This window comes from Lytechinus pictus, chromosome 4 (assembly GCF_037042905.1).
Source record: "Lytechinus pictus isolate F3 Inbred chromosome 4, Lp3.0, whole genome shotgun sequence".
Classification (NCBI taxonomy): Eukaryota; Metazoa; Echinodermata; class Echinoidea; order Temnopleuroida; family Toxopneustidae; genus Lytechinus; species Lytechinus pictus.
The window spans coordinates 482,772-504,889 of record NC_087248.1 but is presented as its reverse complement, the minus strand read 5'-3'; the positions used below and the strand labels follow the sequence as shown (position 1 = coordinate 504,889).

Sequence of the window (22,118 nt, the reverse complement as noted above, 5' to 3'; positions counted from 1 at the left end):
ACTATGCAAGGAGGTTTGTGACAGATATCCATAGTTACAAATTGCATTTTTTCCAATAACGTAAAAAAGAGCTAATCACATTCCACATGTTCATTCAAGCGTGAATGTTTAATTTAACGCCTTTGAATGAATGAAGCATGTTAATTGGTCATGAATATAACGAAAAAGTTGAGAAAATATCATTTTCAGTTACCAAAATGAAACAATACATGCCTATGATATTTGAAAATCGTATTTTTTGTTTTCAATAAATGTTCATTGAACCGTGAAACGATGAAAATTGTTGAAGATACTCTTCCCAAAAATAACTGTCATCATATTTTATCATTTTATTGATAGAAATGTGTAAAACATCCAATTATAGCAAATTTTGACTTTTGTTTATTCAACCGTGAAATTTAGCCAAAAAAGTCGTATCGTCTTTTAGAAAGTACCTTTTACAAGTCTTCTGACTATTTTTCATGATGAGAATGTGGAATTAGTTCCAATAAAATGGAATCAAAGTAATGATATTTGGCTTGTGACTTTTGAAAAGTGACATTTTTGCCTTCTGACTGTGCTCACTGAAACATGGCGTAAAATACGTCCATAACTTTTACTCAGAGAATAGCTTATAAAATTACCTACACGCTCATGTAAAAATATATTAAAAATTCGCATCGGTTCGGAAATTATTGATGTTTGTTTAAGGGGGGACTTACTTTTTTTGTTGTGTATATATATATACGTAGAAACATATAATACATTTTGATATGGAACAAACTACATTCGTTTTCACGCTGATTTTCGCATTTTGAAAGAAAATTTTCTCACCTACAAATGTTTACTGACTTGATTACAAACGTACGTTTATAGATTTTAGAATCAAATATTTTTTAGGAAACCGGAATAATTCTAACTATTGTATAGCGAGCTTTGAAATCTCTTTCGACCGTTGAACTTGTAACTGTGCTTCTGTTCGCGTAGGTGTATCATACATGAATTGATGAACAAATATTTTAAATCGCCTAATATCTGAAGACTCCGTATTACGCAATGTTTGTAGATCCCTTGCCATATCTAAACAACGAAACAAAAAAGGACTTTGCATAATTTGTCATACTGGATATTCATGCCATTGCGAAATGTGAAAGAACGAACGTAATAAAGGAGGGGCACCTGTGTGGAGTCATGAATTATTAATAGGTGAGCATATATATTTTTTCAACTATTTTGTATTGATGATACTTTTCAATGTTTTATCTATATAAACAATTTATCGATGATACCAGATTGTCACATTACGTTCTTAGAATAAACTTGTTAAACCTTGCAGATAAACAGGTATACAAACAACGATCTTGGTCATATCGATAGTAGTGTTTGACCCCTTCATATTAAAACGAATGAATAAAAAACATTCATCAGAGCGTGATATATATTTTGCATGTAATTATGAATCGAAGCAAAAAACGGACACAATACCAATGTTATCAACGTAACCTTCCCAAATGAATATGTAATTAAATAGATGTTCTTATATCAAATAAATGAAGGGTATTTTATATATGACATATTTTGTTTTAATGACGACTAATATCTACGCAAGTTTACGGCCGGAAAGGTAAACTAAATAAGAATTTTACCCCCTGAAAGAAAACAAATAAGAATATAAATGAATAGAGAAAAAATAATAACAAAAATAATAATACTATTACTACTACTACTACAAATAACAATGATAATAACAAAAATCGCATTAGAATTAATGAGATGATGTAAAACAAAGGGAGAAAAAAGACGATACATTTAACTGAACCATTCTTTATCATATCCTATCCAGGCACAATATAATACTGCATTGCAAATAGCGCTGGCAAGATTGTCAGATTTGGTGTTTGGTTAAAGTATTACACTACAGTCTTAACCTGGTAGGCCTTGAATTATCACACCGTAACATCATTGCAGGATTTGTTGGATAACTGACGATCTCAACGTAGGTGGGGTCGTCTTCAGAGATGGACGATGCTAGAGCGACCATCCTCGAACAAGCTGTTCGTTCTTTCAATGGCCGAGGAGAGCCAGGCCAGATGCCACAGATTCTTGGTTCACCTGAAGTAGCAGTAAAGGCTGTCAATGAATTCCATCGATTGGGCGTACTGGAGGAGACGCAACAGAAATACAATGAACTTGATTTTACAAGTCCAGAAGTTATGCTGAACGTCAAGGTAGGGATGTCTACAACATTTTTATTACAATCAAACTTAACATTAATTAAGATCTTTATTGAGAATCACGTGAACGATAGCATTATCAATTATAGATATGAGCGCACCTCTGAAAGAGGTAAGAATTAAGCAATCAACTGAAAAATGGATGAACCATGAAATTATTGTTTTAATTAAAGAGAGAAATGTAGCTTATAAAAGTATGAAAAGGAATCTTGGCAATTTAGACCTTGAAAGAAAATATAAAGTTTTAAGGAATTTAGTTCAAAGAAAGGTAAAAAGTGCCAAAAACGAATACTTTCAAGAACAAATCGAAGAAAACAAACATGACTCTAGAAAATTGTGGAAGAATTTGAAAGGTTTAGGTCTAAAAAGTAAAAGGAAATCTGATCAAAAAACGGTTATTAACGTGCAAGGTGAATTAAGTCATGATAAGGCTAAAATTGCAAATGAGTTTAATCGTTACTTTACGACTGTGGCCGACAAGCTAGTTTGTAAATTACCAGTAAATACAAACAAATTTCATGCAGAAAGTGACCAATTTCAAAAGTTTTATGAAGAAAAGGGTATTTCAAAAAGTAGTTTTCGTTTTTCCCCTGTTACAGAAAAATTTGTTTTAGATGAACTAAATAGGTTGAAAATATCAAAAAGTACTGGTCTAGATATGATACCTGCAAGATTTCTAAAAGATGGGGCAAGAAATTTGTACAAACCTTTGAATTATGTTATTAATTTATCTCTTATGTCTTCTACCTTTCCTGATGATATGAAATTTGCAAAAGTTACCCCACTACATAAAAAGAAAGATAAAACTGACGTTAGTAATTATAGGCCTATAAGTGTATTAAGTGTAGTGTCGAAAATCTTGGAAAAATCTGTTCATGCTCAAGTGGAGAAATACTTTCAAGAAACCAAGCTAATATATAAATTTCAGTCCGGCTTTCGTAACGGATATTCCACTGAAACTTGTTTAATACATTTAACAGATTTTATCAGGAACGAAATTTCACATGGGCGCATGGTTGGAATGGTTCTCCTAGACTTACAAAAAGCCTTTGATACTGTAAATCATAACATACTTTTGAAGAAATTAGAAGTGATGGGTTTAGACTCTGCAAGTGTGAAATGGTTTAGATCATATTTATCTAACCGTCATCAGGTAGTTACCATGCAGACGGTTATTTCTGACTCACTGCCTATTAAATGCGGAGTCCCTCAAGGAAGCATTTTAGGCCCCATTCTTTTTATGTCATACATCAATGATATGTGTACTTGTATTAACGAATCTAAATTAATTTTATATGCTGATGATAGTGTCTTGCTATATTCGGATACAAATCCCAAGATAATTGATAAAAAACTCGGTGCAGATTTGGCAAATTGCATTGAATGGATGTCTGACAACAAGCTTAGTTTACACGTTGGGAAAACAGAAAGCATTTTATTTTGTTCGAAACGAAAGTTAAGATATACAAACGATTTCAAGGTTTCATACAATAATCAGGTAATTGACAGAAAAGATTCAGTGAAATATTTAGGAATTAATTTGACAAGTAACCTATCATGGACGGGTTTGGTAGACTCAATCGTCAAAAAGGCAAATTCGCGCTTGAAATTTTTGTATAGATATCAAACCTGTTTGAATATGAAGTCTAGACGTATTTTATGCTTTGCTTTAATACAATGTCTATTCGACTATGTTAATGCGGCTTGGTACGGTAGTCTGGGTGTTACGGATAAGAAAAAGCTAAGAATAATTCAAAGTAAAATTGTGAGATACATAAATGTTTTAGGACCAAGAGCACATGTCGGATGTAACGAACTTGAAAAGGCAGGATTACTTTACTTCATGTAGATCACAGATCACAACAATTAGTACTACACCACGTGCACAAAATATTCTATTCGGATACATTAGATCATTATATAGCAAATAATTTCACCCGTGTATCAAATATCCATAGGTACGGTACTCGAAATAGTAATTTCAATTTTGTGTTACCAAAACGTGAAGGACATATAGGGAACACTTTTTATCTTAATGGCATCCAATCTTGGAATGCTCTTCCTAATAAAGTAAAAGCAGTTAAAATATTTTCTCAATTTAAGAGTGCTTTAAAGAAGCACCTAAAACTGGAAGCTACTCGAGAGCACTATTAACATTAAAATCAAACATTTTGTACAGTTGGTTTCTAGTATTGTAGATAACGTATACATTAGGGTATGTTAAAATATAATCTTGTTTCACATACTAGGAAAATTGTTGTTTGCTTCAGATGTTTGCATATTTGACTGATGGATATGTATGTATGTGTTTTGTAAACCATATTCCAGTACTTGTTGTAGTTTATACTTTTGTTACAATATGTTAATATTTTATAATAACTATAGGACCCCATTGGAAATAAGCCTTTCGGCTTTCATGGGCTATCCTGTCAAGGTATTCTTCAATTTCATTGTAACCTCTTGTGATATTCTTGACGAATAAAATCAATCAATCAATCAATTAGATCTTTTTCTGAGAACCGATTATGAGCATAATATGAAAGAGAAGTAATGTACAAAAGGTCTTAGTAAAGAGTCATTCTCGTATTTTCACAACCCGGTTATGAACGACTTTAATGCGATTGGTACCCTTTCTTTTAGGATATGGTGTATACCAAAGATTGTCATACATGTAGGTGTGTATTCAATTACCGAGATATGGTCAGCAATCGCATGTAAGGTTTGTAAAGTCGTTAATAACTTATACAATGCCCACCTGGATTTCGCACAAATATATTGCGAGCTTACGCTCTTTTGCATCTTTAAAAGACCGAGAGGAACTAAGGACACTGCTGCTCTGATATTTCAATTGAAAAAAAAATGTAATTTGCAGTTTCCCAGTTAAAATAGTGGTCATATTAGATCTTTAACGAATATATAATGAGCTCATTTATTCGATCACTGGTCTCCAATAAAAAAAATGTGAATGGTATAATATTTGAATATGTGTGCCAATTAGAGCTATAATAATCAGAAAATGAAAATTGGGGGTAGAGCCATGGATCTGATATATGCATCTCGTTTTATATCATATACCTGTAAGCATGGTAACATAGTAATACGAATATTATTGATGTTAACCCTTAAATGTATTTTTTGTATCCATAAACAACACCCATGTAATATATCCTACCCATCGTAGGATTATATATATTTATTTTAAATTGCGATGGGAACCACTTGTCCCAATCATCACGAGGTTTTTGTTTTTCTCTTGAAGAAAATGATGCTCCAGCTAAGTATCACAGCCCTTGAGAACCTTGGTTTACATCACGTGACCCCAATGTTTGGTCTTGATAAAATCCCTCATCTTATGATGGTAGTGATCAGTGCATATCGGGATTCACCTGAAGTAAGTTTGTTTAGATCCATTATTTAATTTGATACCTGAATTTATGTTACTTAGTACGTCAATGTTACTTCACAAAAACCGACTCGGAACCTGAAAATAATATTTTAGTTTTTATTGATCTCTTTGCCAAGAAGTGTAGCGTCACGGCCTATATTAATGTATATTATTCAAGCGTTTCTTGGTTTTTGATTAATATCGTTAACATTAATTCGAGAGCAATATTCACCATATACTTCTGATTGTGTTGTGCTTATTACATAATTATAATTTAACGGGGCACTCTTGCAAGGATGTACTCTGCGCTCGAGCGCCTTGGGGTTTATCCACGTTTACTTTAATATTTCATAAACCAAGAAGGCTTGTCATGCATACAGATCATATGGATGCATTTTATCCCAGATGTACACACGATTAAGAAATGAGTGGATGAAACTATTTCAGTCATTCATGTAATTATTTCTACTGAATAACCTTAGGTAATGAAAGCTGCAGCGTATTACTCACATCCGACTGTACGTATTCCACCACCTCGGTTGATTGTAGTAGGTGACGATGTACCAGACATGAAGCTTGTATCTCTATCTGGTGACGTCACCACTCTTTCTGATCTTCATATCAACAAGGATAGACCAATGATGATCATGGCTTCACCAGCTTCCTGACCACCGCTTAGGTTAAGAAGTAAAATAAATATAACAGCAGATATCAAAGACCATGGCAAGAGCAAAAATAAAATTAATCGCCTGCGGAAAGAAAAAAAAATACAATGATATAAAATTAAATGTTTTCCATTTGCAACCTACTATTCCTACTGCCGTATAAAAGCTCGAATTCGCGAGCTTCGGAAAAGGTTGTATAGCAGTTTGTCAATGGCATATGTTATATGACGTCATAATTGTGATAACGTAATATTTGCATGCAGAAAATTTGGTTTTTCTTTTTTTTGGATTACGTATTTGGATATGAACAATAAACTATTATTTTTCGTATATTTTTAGTTGTAGATTATTTGGCTTAGGTTTATATATTCATGCGTCAGCATTTGAAGTTTTATAATGCAATTTGCTCAACATAGGAACCATCACGAAATAAGAGACAAGCTTGAGGATAATTATATGTTTTAAAGCCGTGGGAAGCCGTCTATTTTAATCACGGAATATTTTTTTTCAAATACTTGTGACGTTTTTCAAATTCGTAAACTTGAACACACGATAAATTAAACGTGTCTTAGAGCTTGCCAGGTATTGATCATGTTTTAGTGGAAACGAAAGTGATTGAGCAATGTAACGATAATAAAAAAAGATTTAGTGAAATAAATCAACGCGAGTAAGTAAACCCCCAACGCCTTGGAAATATTTTTCATTAGGGAAATGAAGAACTCATTAAATTATGAATTCAATTTAAAAGGCGATCCTAATATTGGGAATATTGATGTGTGCCCAGGTAAGCAGTGTGACTTGACGCATCAATTCAATTGTTACAAATAAGTGAATTAATATATTATGAATACTACATGTATTTTTCCCATGACATTTTGTTACTACTCCTTGTCATATTTCTATATAATTCTCTTTTTTTCACATATAGGCCTGTGTAGTAGGTGGTACGCTTGCTAGAATTGTTCGCGACTACCGAGGCCAGGTCGATTTCCTAGCTGTCTATCTCGCCGAAGCTCACCCGAAAGGAGGAAATGCAATGGGGAGTAAGTTAAGCTCACTAGACCAGCATAGTTCCCTTGAAGAACGAATTATTGCGGCAAAGTAAGTTAAATATCGTAAGTATAGCATGTAAAATAGAGTATAATATCATCATCATTGATAGCTCAGTCGGTAGAGCAGGGTTTTCGGATTCCGGTGACACGGGTTCAATCCCTAGTGGTGCGCTAGTGCCCTTTGGTCACTAGCATACCTACGGGGGTCTGCCCCCCTGGCGAGACATAACCCATGCAAAGGACGTATCCCTGCCCCCCCCTGACGAGCTCGAAGACCTTTATTGCCCCCCCCCCCCCTGGCGAGCTTGAAGACTTCTTTTTTATTTATTGTTTTGCTTGTCAATTTTTTTTATGGTACGAAATCCTTTATTTGTGACTTGAAGACCTTTTTTTTTGCTTGTCAAATTTTTTGGCGGACGGTTTTGCCCCCCCCCCCGCCCCTGTGGAAAATCCTAGGTACGCCACTGCCTTTGGTAAGGCATTTATCCTCATTACCAGGTCCCTCAGAGAAGATCTTAAGCTGTTAAGATGTTGGTCCCCTGGTTGCTTGCTCACAGGCATTCATGCTTTCTTAGCAGTCGGGTAAAAAGAAAACCTCTTTATAACCTCGGTAAGCCTCGGTATCATCATCATCAGCATCATCATCAAATTATGTTTGTTTTTAGTTTGTGTTCAAGCTATCAACATGATAGCATTCGCCTACACACAAGGGAAAGCTCTGATACTAGACAATTTTCACCCTGAACCCCGCTAAAAAGGATTACCTAATTTACACACTTGCATGATTCTCCTGCAGGGATCTTCTCCATATAGACGCAGACACACACGATTGTATGACCGATGACGTCACTGATGTTTCACAGTTCCGCATCGTCGCTGATCAGATGGACAACCTCTTCTCCAGGATGTTCCAGGCGCACCCAGATCGTGTGATATTCTTACATGATGGCAAATTAGTTTACATCGGGAAGAACATCATAGAGCATGTGCAGAACCCATTACGATTGATGACGAACGAAGCTCGTGATTGGTTGGAAGAAAATGTCGGTCCAGGAATGAAGAAATAAGGATTTTAGATCGTGCACAAAATGATAAATGTTATATATTTGGCTAATTCGGTATATGTCTTGAAAATATGACGTATTTAAGATCATCGATTGATCTTCGGGCTGATATCTACATGTACGATAGATTAGATTGATTATTGTGTGGAATCAGTTGTAAAATCTGCTCCATTGATATCTACTATAGATATGATTGATTATTGTGTGGAATCAGTCGTAAAAACCCGCCGTATTGATTAAAGTTACACAGTAAAAAATTGCTATTTTAAATGTTATACAGCGCTGTTTACTCTATGTACCTTTCAGTATTTTTTTCATTTCAAACAATCGTTCATCACTTATCGTGACTTGAATGGTTGATATTCAATTTCGTTGTTTAAGATTTTAAAAACTTGATTAAATCGTTTAAACAACTACTGTAAGACTCATATGGTAAACAGCGCTGTATACAAATTTTATACAATGTTTTTGCTTTGTATAATGCTCTATTGTATGTTAACGGAACCATATGCGCTGTAAACAAAGGAAAATACAATACTACATAATTTTTCGAATAATCAATAAACATAAGGGTCAAAAAGACGAAAAAGGCATTTTCCTAATAATATTATGTGATTTTACTTGCGATTTTTAAATTGTTTTTTCATTAAGCTTGAATACTCCTAGATCTCCTAGATATACATAAAGTATAAAAAAGTAAGAAAGAAAGACAGTAAGAAAGATAGTGAGAAAGAAATAGTAACAATCCTTCAGAACTACTGTAGTAGCATTAATTGTATATAATCGTACATCCAATGTATGTAGAGACTGTATTTGTTTCATAGTAACCAGGAAAAAACAAAATATATGAAGCATCTGCAGAAAACTTCCCTGTAGGGACGGATGAAAGTAAACTATTTTCCAAGCTTTATTATGAAACGAATTTACAAACTATTTGTTCATCTAAATTTGGTGATTAAATCATGCAAAAAATAAATTTTCCTTTTTGTTTTTACTTTTATTATTGCTTTTATTTTCATAATAGATCCATATTTGTTAATACCTCATTAAAAATACATTCTGTATTCAGTAGTGAAAGCAATATTGCCTTTGGAATTATATAGTTCATAATATTTTGAAACGGTCACATTTTTTTTTTTCATTTGCCCAGAAATGTGAAATGATTCATGTCAAATTTCATTGAATGAGGAAAATACCCCCTCCCTCCGAAAAAGAAAAGAAGTGGCAAAGCAAAGAAGAATTCTAGATAAAGCAGAGAATGCCTAATAGGTTTCTTAACCAATTAATTCCCGTGGAAACCAATAGGAAACACAAAGCGCCGTTGTAACCGTTATAGAGTTTCTGCACCGCGACGAAGAACACTTTCAAGACCATGCATTGTCAATGCCCTTCATGTATACGTGCAAATAAGATATCTTTGTCAAAAAATGTGTAATCTAAACAGCATTTGTTCTGTGACTCTGAACAAACCACATATTTGCAATTTTTGGTGAGAACTGCTGTTCTGGTTCATAAAGTTTCGACAAATTCCTCTTATCTATATATTTCGACGGCAATTTCCACTACATGGGCCGTGTTCTTGAATTCGCTCTCCGACCATGTGCAAAAACTCGCTAGTAAGTGTATCCTGATACGCCTCTCCATTGAGGCAAGGATACAACACACAAGCTTTAAACAATGGTAAATATATAGATGAAGAGAGAGAGATGCGATAAAATGGAGAGAGATGGGAGAAGGAGGGAGAGTGGGAGGGTGTATATAATGGTGTGTATGTGAGATTGAGATAGGGAGAGAGGGAGAGAGAGCTATTGAAAAAGGGAGAGGGAAGGGGGGGGGTGAAGGGAAAGGATATGCCTTATTTCACAATTTATGTTTTCAATCACACAGACTCTCCTCCATTCTCACTGTAATGCCATGACTCATTTAAATAAATTCAAGAAAACATTCTCTTCCAACTGACAATCTTTTCCATATAAATCAATATAATACAGTATATAAATTAGTAGTACGTAGACATTGTTATTTATCCTGGCAGCATAAGGCTTAAACTGGATACACCTGAAGCTAGACAACAAAACACAGGTAATACAACGCAAATAAGGGAGAATTAAAAGAAGGGAAGAAAATAAACATGCAGAGTTAAGGAAGTAGAGATGACCAAGTTGAAGACCGTAAAAGTTTACACACATTTAGAGAGAAATATCACGTACATTTCATTATCTCTTTCTTTCAATCTGTTCCCAGATACTTGTTAAATTCGTCTGAAAAATCTCCCTCTCCCTCTTGGTCCAATCATCACTTCGTCTAATTACCATTTCGTCTCATAACCAGTTGGTCTAATATTCATTTCCTTTTCGGTTATTTTGCACAATTAACACTTGGTTCAATTAGACCAAATGGTCTATACATGTAGACTAAATCGCTATTGGACCGACTGGTTATTAGATGAAATGGTGACTGGATGAATTGGCACTTAGGCCATGTGGATAGTGGACGAATTGATGATAGACCAGATGATAGTGGGCGAGTTGGTAATGAGAATTAACCCCACCCTCACTTTTTTCTATCAATTTTGAATCCTCTCACTGAGACTCCATAAAAAAAACATATTTTAACCGTACAATATTTTTTTAATGGTGTAAATGATAAACTTTTCATGACATTTGTTGCTAATTAAAGTTAGGGGTTCCAAACGAGCAAAATATTTAACATAATAATCCCAGTGTCAAAGTCTATGGCCCAGGATTGCTTACTCACCTAAAATGTAAACATCGCCCACTTTCAGTATAAATAATATAGTCCCAGTAATATCATACCCTCCCTCATCTTGTTGGAGTTCGTTGTATTTTTGTTTATCAGGTTTACTAAGAAGCGAAAGAAATAATCTTAAATTTCAAAAATCAAAAGAACCTGTTCTATTACACAATGTCTACTCCAAATATCCGAAAATTACAGTTCATTTTAAATTATTTGGTTTAAAGTTCTTGTAAGATTCTTTGGTATCTTCATTCTCCTGGAGACGACAAGAACACACTTGTCATGCTTGTCAAAACGCCGAGTTTGGGTGGTCCTTTTTAGGACCAACAATTGCCCAAGAAAGATGCATGGTGTACCGTGAAACCTATCACACATTTCTTCTTCACCGTGGAAACCTTCAGAAATTACAGCTTTAGAGGTAAAAGAATATCACTGGAGCAAGACAAATTCTGCACATAATTATCCCAAGTTTACCGTTTGGGCTCTTTCATTTCCAGTTTGATCCCGAAATTCACGTTTGCATCCTATAAGATAAAACAATGCGCCTTTTTCGATGTAATATTTATGTTATATTCTAAAATCCACCGCACAATTTGATGCTAATATTGAGACATGAAATATCTTACTGAGTAATGTTCAAAATCATCATACGAATACCTATGTTCGAATCTGTGACTATGCTATCATCCTTATTAGAATAAAATCAAATGTAGTACACTGTAAAAAATGAAGTGATAATTTTTGTATAGTGACTGCACTACGAGTGCTAAATTGGCACTTCATTTTTTTAATGTATCTAGTCGTAATGACGTTGAAGCAATCGTACGATAGTGTACAATTTGAAACTAATTTGACCTTTACTCCGAAATAAAGGCTTGCAATCATCCAAAAAACACATCTTATCGCAAATAAAAATGTATTTTTTATTCAGAAAATGAGCAAAATGCGATTTGTTTCATAATCGGTTCGTGGAGCAGTCATGAGGTGTGCGATGGCCGGCAAGAAAGCACATAGTGTTGTATTAAATTACTCATTTTTTCTGCATGTGTAGGGATAGGTTGTATAATATACTGTACAATACATCACGAATAACGAAGTTAAAATGACACTTTTATTATTTGATACAATGTAAAACACATAGAAAAGAGGAGGGTTTCAGGGAGTTGACTGTGGCTGTTTAATACATTGAAACTAAATATGCCCTGGTAATGAAGGCAAATGTCTTCCTGTTTCAATATCCTATACCGATATACACATAGTACCTATTACCTTCAACTTCACATGGAAAGGTGAATAGAATTCGAAGTTTCCTGGTCTCTCAATAACACATTATTGCTTAGATATTTCCTGTACTATTTGCATACCGTCTATCATATCATCTAAAATAATAATTGTAAGAATAAGCAGGGCATCGCATAACCTTTAGCTTCGACTGTCGGGCAAGAGATTTGCACAGTTCGTGTTTGACACTCATGTGTGACGACGTAGTTTAAAGGTAGGTGTGACAAATTTACTTGGTTTTGAGATTACCATTTGAAATGCGCTGTTAAGGAATTTTCGCTCCATGATACAAATTGGGTTCAAGAACATAGACAATCTATTATCAAATGCCTTTCACGACAATGAACAACCAAAATGTTTTGTGAAAAAATTTCGTAAATCTAAACAGCAGTTTCGTCCTTGACTCTGGACAAACGCCACATCTGCAATTTTTCGTCAGCTCCGAAACTTCAGAAGAAACTACTGTTTCTGTTCACCAGTTTTCGACAAAGACTTCACATCTGACTGTCTTTGTCATTTGACGGGCATTGTTTAATACATTTAGTATGTTCTTGAATTCGTCGTGCGTTGCGGTGTGATATTACGATAGTAACCAATACGAACTTTAAACTTAAAATGCGAGATCGGTAAGAACCGTCATCGGAACCTTCTTAATGTTCATTCAGTAGGCTCGCACCCAACATGTTCTTGTTCTTGGAGGTACGTTAAAAGACAGCTCCAAAAAAAATTGATTCCGATCTATTTATCATGTTTATGTTAGTATACTGTATGTACGTATCCAAATATGTTTCGTATTATATTATAGGGAACAGATTATACATTTTACCGACATTATTTTTAATAAGAAACATAGTGTCACTAAATAAAATATAACATAACATTATGCACCTGGCCATACCACCGTGCCTGTATTAGCCCATTATCAATTGCCCGATGATGACACACTGTAAAAAATGAAGTGCTAATTCAACACTTACAGTGCTTGTATAATGACTGCACTTCGAGTGCTGATTTTCTAGTTCAAATTTCAACGAGTAAATCAGCACTGGTAGTGCAGTCACTATACAAGCACAGTGCAGCAGGTTTTTTTTTAAAGTCATCTTAAAATCTACGAAACATGTATAAATTATTTGTTCGTGCTCTTGAATGTTTTTAGGGGAGGGTTGCAGGGTCCGATTAACTGATTCTAATAGTGATATTGAGGTTAGGTATTTGAAAAATCGTAAATGTATGAAGGTATCGTTTTCTAATTTCATGAATCTGTTGTTGAACGGGTATAGTGACGGAACAATTGGGAAAAGTTGGACATATTGGAAGGACTTAGGAAACCGCTTCTCTCTTATCCGAATAATAGATACTGATATGGTATCTGCAATTTAACTTGTAAATTTAGAATTTACTGTGATGGAGCTCACACACCCGCGCTTACACTCTACTAACCCACAAGCACCATAACCCACACTACACTAAGGAATTTACAAACAAACAGTGTTCCAGAAGTAAGAACTTAAATTATTGTCTTCCTTTATTTACAGGAATATCGGATGAAGTCCTGTCATCCTCAGAAATGGCGGAAATCCACACTAAAATCGTCGACCAAACAATACGGTCCTTCAATGCCAAAGGGCAGAAAGCAGACATACCGAGGATCCTTGGTTCACCTGAAGAAGCTTTAAATGCTGTTAATGAGTTCCTTCGATTGAACTCGCTAGAGGAGACTCAAAAGAAGTTTGATGATCTTGACTTTACAAGTCCAGATGTCTTGTTGGATATAAAGGTTAGAAATACCTGATTCTTTCTAATCTTAGTTTCATAATATTATTTCACTAACATGCTAAATGACCCATAACCTATTCATGTAGATCAAATAGTGAACATAATTTGAAAAATAGTTTTTATTTCCTTTGATAAGACAATAGGTCTTGTTTTTGCAAAGAATCTTGACTGATCAAAATAATCTTCAACTTTTAGTCTCAAAACATATTTTTAGCGTCCCTTTGGAAACACAAAAGAGCACATTGATTTGCCAAGACATGAATGAGAGTATGAGTATACATCTATAAAACAATTTTAACGGATACTTAATTGTTTTTGTTGCTAAAGTTCTGTATTCATGGATATAATCTTTGCATCCCAATTTTTTCCCTATTAAATTCACTTGAACTTAAATAGCTTGGTGTGTGGATTTAGCTGGGATTTTATTCAAGGCATGAATGTCTTATACACTACTCAAAAAAAGTTAAGGACCACTTTTTAAAACGTACATAAAGATTTTATACAAGGTGTTTTATTTCTGGAAATACCTCAGTACAACTGTCCTAAATGTCCTTAAACACGCTGTAATCAATTTCACGCATGGGTGGTTTCAGTTGTTGCACAATGTCTCTCGCATCACTGCACATCCTGAAAAGTGGGCCCCGAGGGGTATCAGCTATCGACATGAAGTGGTAAAAACGAATGTCTGAGTGTCTTTCAGGCAGTTCAGTAACGAGTGTGACCACCTCCTGCAGCAATAACGGCTTCACAGCGCTGTCTCATGGAGCTGATGAGGCGATTGATGTCTCTGACGTCCAGTGCATCCCATGCAGCCTCCAGAGCCACACCCAGCTGCTGCAGTCCAAGTGGATGGGCTTCGAGCTGCTCGAGACTCCTCCCCATCATGTCCCAGACGTGCTCTATCGGGTTTAAGTCCGGGGACCTCGCTGGCCACTCCATACGCTCAATCCCCTGGCCCTCAAGGAACTCGGTCACCACCCTAGCTCGGTGGGCACGGGCATTGTCATCCATGAAAATGATGTTTTGTCCCACATTTTCTGCAAATGGCACCACTATAGGTTCAAGGACCTCATCCCTGTACCTCACTCCTGTCATTGCTCCCCCTGGGACCACGTAGAGACGAGTACGGTTGGCGTAGGTGATGCCTCCCCACACCATGACGCTGCCTCCCCCATAACGGTCATGTTCTGCAATACAGGGGTCTGCAAATCTCTCTCCTGGTCGCCTCCAGACTCTCGAACGTCCATCATTGTGGTCAAGGGAAAATCTGCTCTCATCTGTGAACAGAACTCTACGCCATTGCTGTCTGGTCCATCTGACATGCTCCCGGGCCCAGTTGAGACGAATTCTTCTGTGAGCAGGGGTGAGTGGGACACACTGAGCTGGCCGTCTGGCATGCATATTGGCTCTGTGAAGTCGGTTACGGATTGTTTGAGTGGAAACAATCACTCCAGTTGCTGCAGCGAAGTCATTGTTGAGGCGGCGTGCACTGTGAAAGCGGTTGCGGAGGCTGAGATTCGTCAAGTAGCGATCATCTCTAGGGGTTGTCGAAACTGGTCGGCCACTGCGGGGTCTCTCGGAGTATAGCCCTGTCTCTCGGTGTCTTTGATTTGCTCTGCTAATGACACTGTGTGACACGCCCATCATTCTGGCTACTCTTCGCTGACTGAGGCCAGCTTCCAGCATCCCTAGGGCTCTGGCTGTGGATTCAAATGCATTTTCTGTCTTTAGTCTCTACAATCAACAAATTGCTGACAACAGCAATGCCAAGATACACTTGTCCAGGATGCCATCAAACACAATGAAATCAATTTCACACATGCAGTTCTTTCATGTCTCTTGCATCATTGCAATGTGCCCGTACAAAAGTGGCTTCCAAAGCATTTTCTGTCTTTAGTCTCTACAATCAACAACTTGCTGACAATAGCAATGCCAAGATACAGCTGTCCAGAATGCCATCAAACACAATGACATCAATTTCACACATGCAGTTCTTTCATGATGTCTCTGGCATCATTGCAGTGGGCCATAAGACAAGTGTCTTCCAAAGCATTTTCCGTCTTTAGTCTGTACAATCAACAACTTGCCTACAACAGCAATGCCAAGACACCACCTAAGTGAAACAGATGTAGCCAGAGCCCTAGGGATGCTGGAAGCTGGCCTCAGTCAGCGAAGAGTAGCCAGAATGATGGGCGTGTCACACAGTGTCATTAGCAGAGCAAATCAAAGACACCGAGAGACAGGGCTATACTCCGAGAGACCCCGCAGTGGCCGACCAGTTTCGACAACCCCTAGAGATGATCGCTACTTGACGAATCTCAGCCTCCGCAACCGCTTTCACAGTGCACGCCGCCTCAACAATGACTTCGCTGCAGCAACTGGAGTGATTGTTTCCACTCAAACAATCCGTAACCGACTTCACAGAGCCAATATGCATGCCAGACGGCCAGCTCAGTGTGTCCCACTCACCCCTGCTCACAGAAGAATTCGTCTCAACTGGGCCCGGGAGCATGTCAGATGGACCAGACAGCAATGGCGTAGAGTTCTGTTCACAGATGAGAGCAGATTTTCCCTTGACCACAATGATGGACGTTCGAGAGTCTGGAGGCGACCAGGAGAGAGATTTGCAGACCCCTGTATTGCAGAACATGACCGTTATGGGGGAGGCAGCGTCATGGTGTGGGGAGGCATCACCTACGCCAACCGTACTCGTCTCTACGTGGTCCCAGGGGGAGCAATGACAGGAGTGAGGTACAGGGATGAGGTCCTTGAACCTATAGTGGTGCCATTTGCAGAAAATGTGGGACAAAACATCATTTTCATGGATGACAATGCCCGTGCCCACCGAGCTAGGGTGGTGACCGAGTTCCTTGAGGGCCAGGGGATTGAGCGAATGGAGTGGCCAGCGAGGTCCCCGGACTTAAACCCGATAGAGCACGTCTGGGACATGATGGGGAGGAGTCTCGAGCAGCTCGAAGCCCATCCACTTGGACTGCAGCAGCTGGGTGTGGCTCTGGAGGCTGCATGGGATGCACTGGACGTCAGATACATCAATCGCCTCATCAGCTCCATGAGACAGCGCTGTGAAGCCGTTATTGCTGCAGGAGGTGGTCACACTCGTTACTGAACTGCCTGAAAGACACTCAGACATTCGTTTTTACCACTTCATGTCGATAGCTGATACCCCTCGGGGCCCACTTTTCAGGATGTGCAGTGATGCGAGAGACATTGTGCAACAACTGAAACCACCCATGCGTGAAATTGATTACAGCGTGTTTAAGGACATTTAGGACAGTTGTACCGAGGTATTTCCAGAAATAAAACACCTTGTATAAAATCTTTATGTACGTTTTAAAAAGTGGTCCTTAACTTTTTTTGAGTAGTGTATAAAGATAATCTATGTGTTTCGGAATGATCCGTTTGAGAAGATCAGCGGCTGATTTTGACAGACGTATCATTCAAGCCAAGCAGTTATTTTTTTTTTCATTTTTTGTGTCAATCTTTTTATTATTATTATTATTCCAAACGGATACCGCTGATTTTAAAGTTACCGCTGTAATTAAGACTTACCGTTGAAATGAGTACATACCGTTACGGTAAGCATGGTAAGTGTTTGAGCAGTAGAACCCTGGTTTGTAACAGACGGAATAGCGAAAGAGTATCATGCCTAGAATTGTCTGTGATCATGGGATCCTGGCGTAAAATCTCACAACGAACTGTCGCGGTTTATAATCTGAATTGTGTTGGCCTATACATAGCTCTTTTGAATTATATCATATTTTTTCATTCTTTTCTGCAGAAAATCAATGTTAATCTGAGCATTACTGCCCTTGAGAATGTTGGGTTACATCACGTGACATCGATGTTTGGAGTTGATAAAATTCCCATCCTTCTGATGGCTGTCAGTTCAGCATATGGTGATTGCCCACAGGTAGGCTTTCTAACTTTATCATAGTATTAAGAGAAGTTAAATTGTATATTTAAAACAAACAAAATATGGCAGCTCGAAGGTTGAATTACAAGTGGTTTACATTGGTAAAAGTTGACAATAAATGCATATTTATCCGATCCGATCCAATCCAAAGGTCATTTGATATAGCGCCATTTCCTTTCAGTTACAAAGCGCTGCACACACCCTACTCAAGGTCTGGGCCACTAAAAGAATAATTAAACACCTCAGAATGGTCAGCTTAGCATTTACATTTGGAAAGTCTAACAATTATGGTTGAAATATAAGTAATCATCTGTGTAATCATTCATTTATATTCATTCTTCATCATGTTCATCTTTTTTTTATTGCAAACACCTTTTATTATTTATATTTACTGATTATCAGGATAATTAATCATAAAGGATTAGAGTAAATGTTTTTCATTCCTACTTCATGTTCCCCTAACTTTCATGTAGCAATTACTGTCAAAATCATGCACCTGAAACTATTTAAGCATCATTCCGGAAGAGAATGAACTTGGTAAATCAAATGTTGTGATTTTAAGTAAAGAAAATAGGAGATTACAAGAAGATCAGAAACCTTTGCAAACTATTTTTTGCATGAATATTTTTGTTCAGTTGAAGGAAGCTATGATGGCAGTCGGAATCGATCCAACTCCAAATATAGCTCCTCCGCACGTAATGACGGTAGGTGATGCGATCCCTGATCTTCAACTGGTATCCTTGTCTGGGAAAGCCATGACGCTTTCTGATCTTCATATAAACAAGGATAGACCGATGATGATCCTGGCTTCATCAGCCTCCTGACCCCCGCTAAGGGTAAACCTCATTCATATTTAATGCTATGTGCTGTATTTCATATCGTTCAGAAATAGATGAGAATGATAATTTAGGGTCATTATGTGCATTAGGTCTCATATATGGTTCGAGTGGGTGTACGATTTGAGAGACTTTCTATGGAACTTCAATAAAGTTAACCGAACTAAAATTTAGATGATAACACCGTCAGTAGATTTGAACCTCTGTTAGATCTCATTGGATCACAAGGTTGACTGTAAGTCCGCGATGGATTAAAGTATTGGAATTGAGATGCGCCTTGAAATCCAACTTGTTTTTTTCTATAAAACATCCAATGTTGGTGCTCATAATACGCCTACTAGTATTTTGCATTTAAATTAGCTAAAATTGACATGACTAGCATCTCATTGTTTCATGTTTTCGATAGTAACAAATATTTTAATTTCCATTTTGATGCGTAACACTCTATATGTATATAGGCCTGTGTAGTAGGTGGTACGCTCGCTCGAATTGTTCGCGACTACCGAGGCCAGGTCGATTTCTTAGCCGTCTATCTCGCAGAAGCTCACCCGAAAGATGGTTGGACCAGGGGAACTAAGTTAAGTCCGAGAGATCAACACAAATCACTTCAGGAGAGAATCGCCGAAGCAAAGTGAGTTTATGTATTGGTGCTAATTTCTGGTAGGGTGAAGGTTGCTCCCAAAAGTAGATTTTGGTTTTTTTTTTATTACTGAAGCCCCCCCCCAAAAAAAAAAAAAAAGTATATCACATCTCCCTTTTCACCCCTTAAAAAAGCACCATCTTGACGGCATTGGGACAGGGATGATATCTCCTTGATACCGTCACTTGTTGAAATTTTACGTCGACATGGTCATCAGTTTAATGGTAAACCTATCTTTACTTTTGGTAAAACCCCCGTAATCCCTGTCACTATTAAATTTCATTACTAGATCACGCCCCATTGTTGGCCTGAATGATATAAACTAAACATCATTGAGGTTGAAATCAAAATTATATTCAGTCAGGTGCCGGATCGAAATAAAATACTTGTGTATTCATATGAAAGATTATTAAGCATGGGATTGGCTGAAAATGTCATGATGTGATCTTTGTCATTTTTTGTATTTAATATCAAATTAATAAATATGTTAAGATAGTGTTCCGATGGATATTTCAAAGAAGATTATAAACAATACCGAGAGAGGGCGCTAGATATTGATTTAGATCCCACCTGCCGGAAATGCCCTTTTCAAATTTGAATGGGTTACAAATGCAATCGATAACTACTACGGATTGTAACGTTGTAATGTTCAATGATACTCGTGTATATCACATTACTAACCTCTTATCAATAATAGTAATAATAGCGTCATATCTTACGCAGGGTAGCCACTTCAGTTCTGAAAACTATTTCCGGCGTGCCCTACTTAACATGATACTGCTATTATTACCCAGGCTTTAGCACGCCTACTAAAGCTTTACAAAGTCATTACATAGCCAATTTTCTCTCCAGAAATCTTCTTCAGCTAGATACTGAGACACATGATTGTATGACCGATGACGTCACAGATGTTTCAAAATGTCGCATCGTCGCGGATCAGATGGACAACCTCTTCTCCAGAATGTTTCTAGCGCAACCAGATCGTGTGATTTGCATAAGAGATGGAAAGGTTGTCTACATGGGGACGAATATCATGGAACAGGTGAAGAACCCTACTCGATTAATGACGCATGAAGCACGTGATTGGTTAGAAGAAAACGTCGATCCAGTGGAAAAGAAATAAAAGTTGTTTTGACAGTTAGCTCCAAGAAAGGAATATACTTAATTATATCGTATCCGGACCCCCACATATGAATCGGTGTGATAAGAATCATGCGTTATATCACATGTTTCATTTATGTTAAAAAAGAACTTAAAGCGGTTCGTCAGGCTGAGAATAAGTAGGTCTCAATAAAATAAGTATAATTTAACAAGCTCAACGCTAACAATTCTACAAAAATGTGATGCTATTTGGATTTGAAGTTTAGTAATGCATGATCAGTATCATGGACACGCTAAATGATAAAAAACATGAACGATTAAGTAAATTATGATTCATAAAACTCGATTTCACTACACATAAACTGTATTTTGTGATAAAAAAAAAAGTAAACTCAGGTATGTTGGTGGAATGCTAATAGTTCATACGTCTAAATTAATTTAGATTAATTGATATGAAGATTTTATTACTATGGGCTTTATCTAGTAGCCCCGTACATTTGTATTATACACGTAAATATTGTTAATAACGGTGCAAAGTAGGCGTAGATATTCACTCTCGAAACACACGATTTAAATGTCTAAATTAACAATGTTGTGTCCCTGTCAAGTCGTCCCTGATGGCTTCCAGATGGCTTAATTGTGATAGAAACTGAGGAATAAAATCATGCTGTTTTCCAATATATATGTACAATCTGCACAAGTATGATATGCTTTGGTAGCAGTTCCTTTTGAAAACAATTTCTGATCCTTTAAAAAGAAGTAGAAAAGCAATATACATATTTTTTTAAGTATGAATAAAATGAATATTGTGAATATTACCAAATCCTGAGAAAGATTTTATGAGGTTAGCAATAATACACGATAACACTCTTCATTATGAATTGCCTTTTATAACACAATTAGCATTTATCTTGTGGTAATCAATAGTAGGCTGAATTGATATGTCAAGAAGGTATTGTTTCATAGTACATGGCGAAACAAAGCAAATGAAGTATCCACAGCAAAGATTAATCTGTGGGAACGGATGAAGGAGTTTGTTTCGTTCATGCTCACTATGAAATTATTTCCTTTTTATAAAATACGTTTCTGACCCACTCGAGTTTTGATTAAAAATGATTTTGTAAACCAAATGCCAAATTTCTCCTCTGAACTTCTGTTGTCTATTGATCATGATCCTTGAGTGAAATATAAAATGTATCTTCTCCCTGCAATTTTTAATACAAATTATCGTCTACTTAGGCGGCTCCTAAATCACATTCGTATTCTTACAGCGATCCACTTCCCTAAAAGTATATCCTTATTAATATCCCCAAAGGTATATCCAGTGGCGTAGCTACGGGGGGGGGGGGTACGGGTGGTATGTGCCCCCCCCCCCCCCATGTGCTGACGAAAAACGGGGGGAATGGAGAAAAAT

The 22,118-nt window shown here is 36.9% G+C and overlaps 2 protein-coding genes across 9 annotated transcripts; both read left to right on the top strand.

Annotated features, from left to right (window-relative positions):
• The first annotated feature begins 1,080 nt into the window (after window positions 1–1,080).
• On the top strand, window positions 1,081–9,458 carry LOC135153931 (type II iodothyronine deiodinase-like). Of its 4 annotated transcripts, none has more exons than XM_064098858.1 (5): window positions 1,081–1,185; window positions 1,948–2,207; window positions 5,473–5,604; window positions 7,192–7,364; window positions 8,112–9,458. In XM_064098858.1, the coding sequence occupies exons 2-5, from the start codon at window positions 1,998–2,000 to the stop codon at window positions 8,380–8,382; spliced, it is 786 nt and encodes a 261-aa protein (XP_063954928.1). In that variant the 5' UTR covers window positions 1,081–1,185; window positions 1,948–1,997; the 3' UTR covers window positions 8,383–9,458. The 4 variants fall into 4 exon arrangements, with proteins under 4 accessions (XP_063954928.1, XP_063954931.1, XP_063954930.1 ...); XM_064098859.1 differs by having other exon boundaries at window positions 1,117–1,185; window positions 1,823–2,207; window positions 8,112–9,345; XM_064098861.1 differs by lacking the exon at window positions 5,473–5,604 and having other exon boundaries at window positions 1,099–1,185; window positions 1,823–2,207; window positions 8,112–9,345.
• A 2,945-nt stretch (window positions 9,459–12,403) lies between these two features.
• Window positions 12,404–21,918, top strand: LOC129258592 (uncharacterized). 5 transcript variants are annotated; one of them, XM_064098853.1, is made up of 6 exons: window positions 12,404–12,631; window positions 13,953–14,194; window positions 17,993–18,124; window positions 18,763–18,963; window positions 19,422–19,594; window positions 20,456–21,918. In XM_064098853.1, the coding sequence occupies exons 2-4, from the start codon at window positions 13,985–13,987 to the stop codon at window positions 18,949–18,951; spliced, it is 531 nt and encodes a 176-aa protein (XP_063954923.1). In that variant the 5' UTR covers window positions 12,404–12,631; window positions 13,953–13,984; the 3' UTR covers window positions 18,952–18,963; window positions 19,422–19,594; window positions 20,456–21,918. The 5 variants fall into 5 exon arrangements, with proteins under 5 accessions (XP_063954923.1, XP_063954924.1, XP_063954927.1 ...); XM_064098854.1 differs by having other exon boundaries at window positions 12,607–12,989; window positions 20,456–21,838; XM_064098857.1 differs by lacking the exon at window positions 12,404–12,631 and adding an exon at window positions 12,703–13,116 and having other exon boundaries at window positions 20,456–21,838.
• Window positions 21,919–22,118: the final 200 nt, after the last annotated feature.

Coding starts and splice junctions, on each gene's coding strand:
- LOC135153931 (XM_064098858.1), top strand. CDS start 1,998: ATGGACGATGCTAGAGCGACCATCCTCGAACAAGCTGTTCGTTCTTTC. Junction 2,208..5,472: donor AAGTTATGCTGAACGTCAAG/GTAGGGATGTCT, acceptor TTTCTCTTGAAG/AAAATGATGCTCCAGCTAAG. Junction 5,605..7,191: donor CATATCGGGATTCACCTGAA/GTAAGTTTGTTT, acceptor TTTCACATATAG/GCCTGTGTAGTAGGTGGTAC.
- LOC129258592 (XM_064098853.1), top strand. CDS start 13,985: ATGGCGGAAATCCACACTAAAATCGTCGACCAAACAATACGGTCCTTC. Junction 14,195..17,992: donor ATGTCTTGTTGGATATAAAG/GTTAGAAATACC, acceptor TCTTTTCTGCAG/AAAATCAATGTTAATCTGAG. Junction 18,125..18,762: donor CATATGGTGATTGCCCACAG/GTAGGCTTTCTA, acceptor ATTTTTGTTCAG/TTGAAGGAAGCTATGATGGC.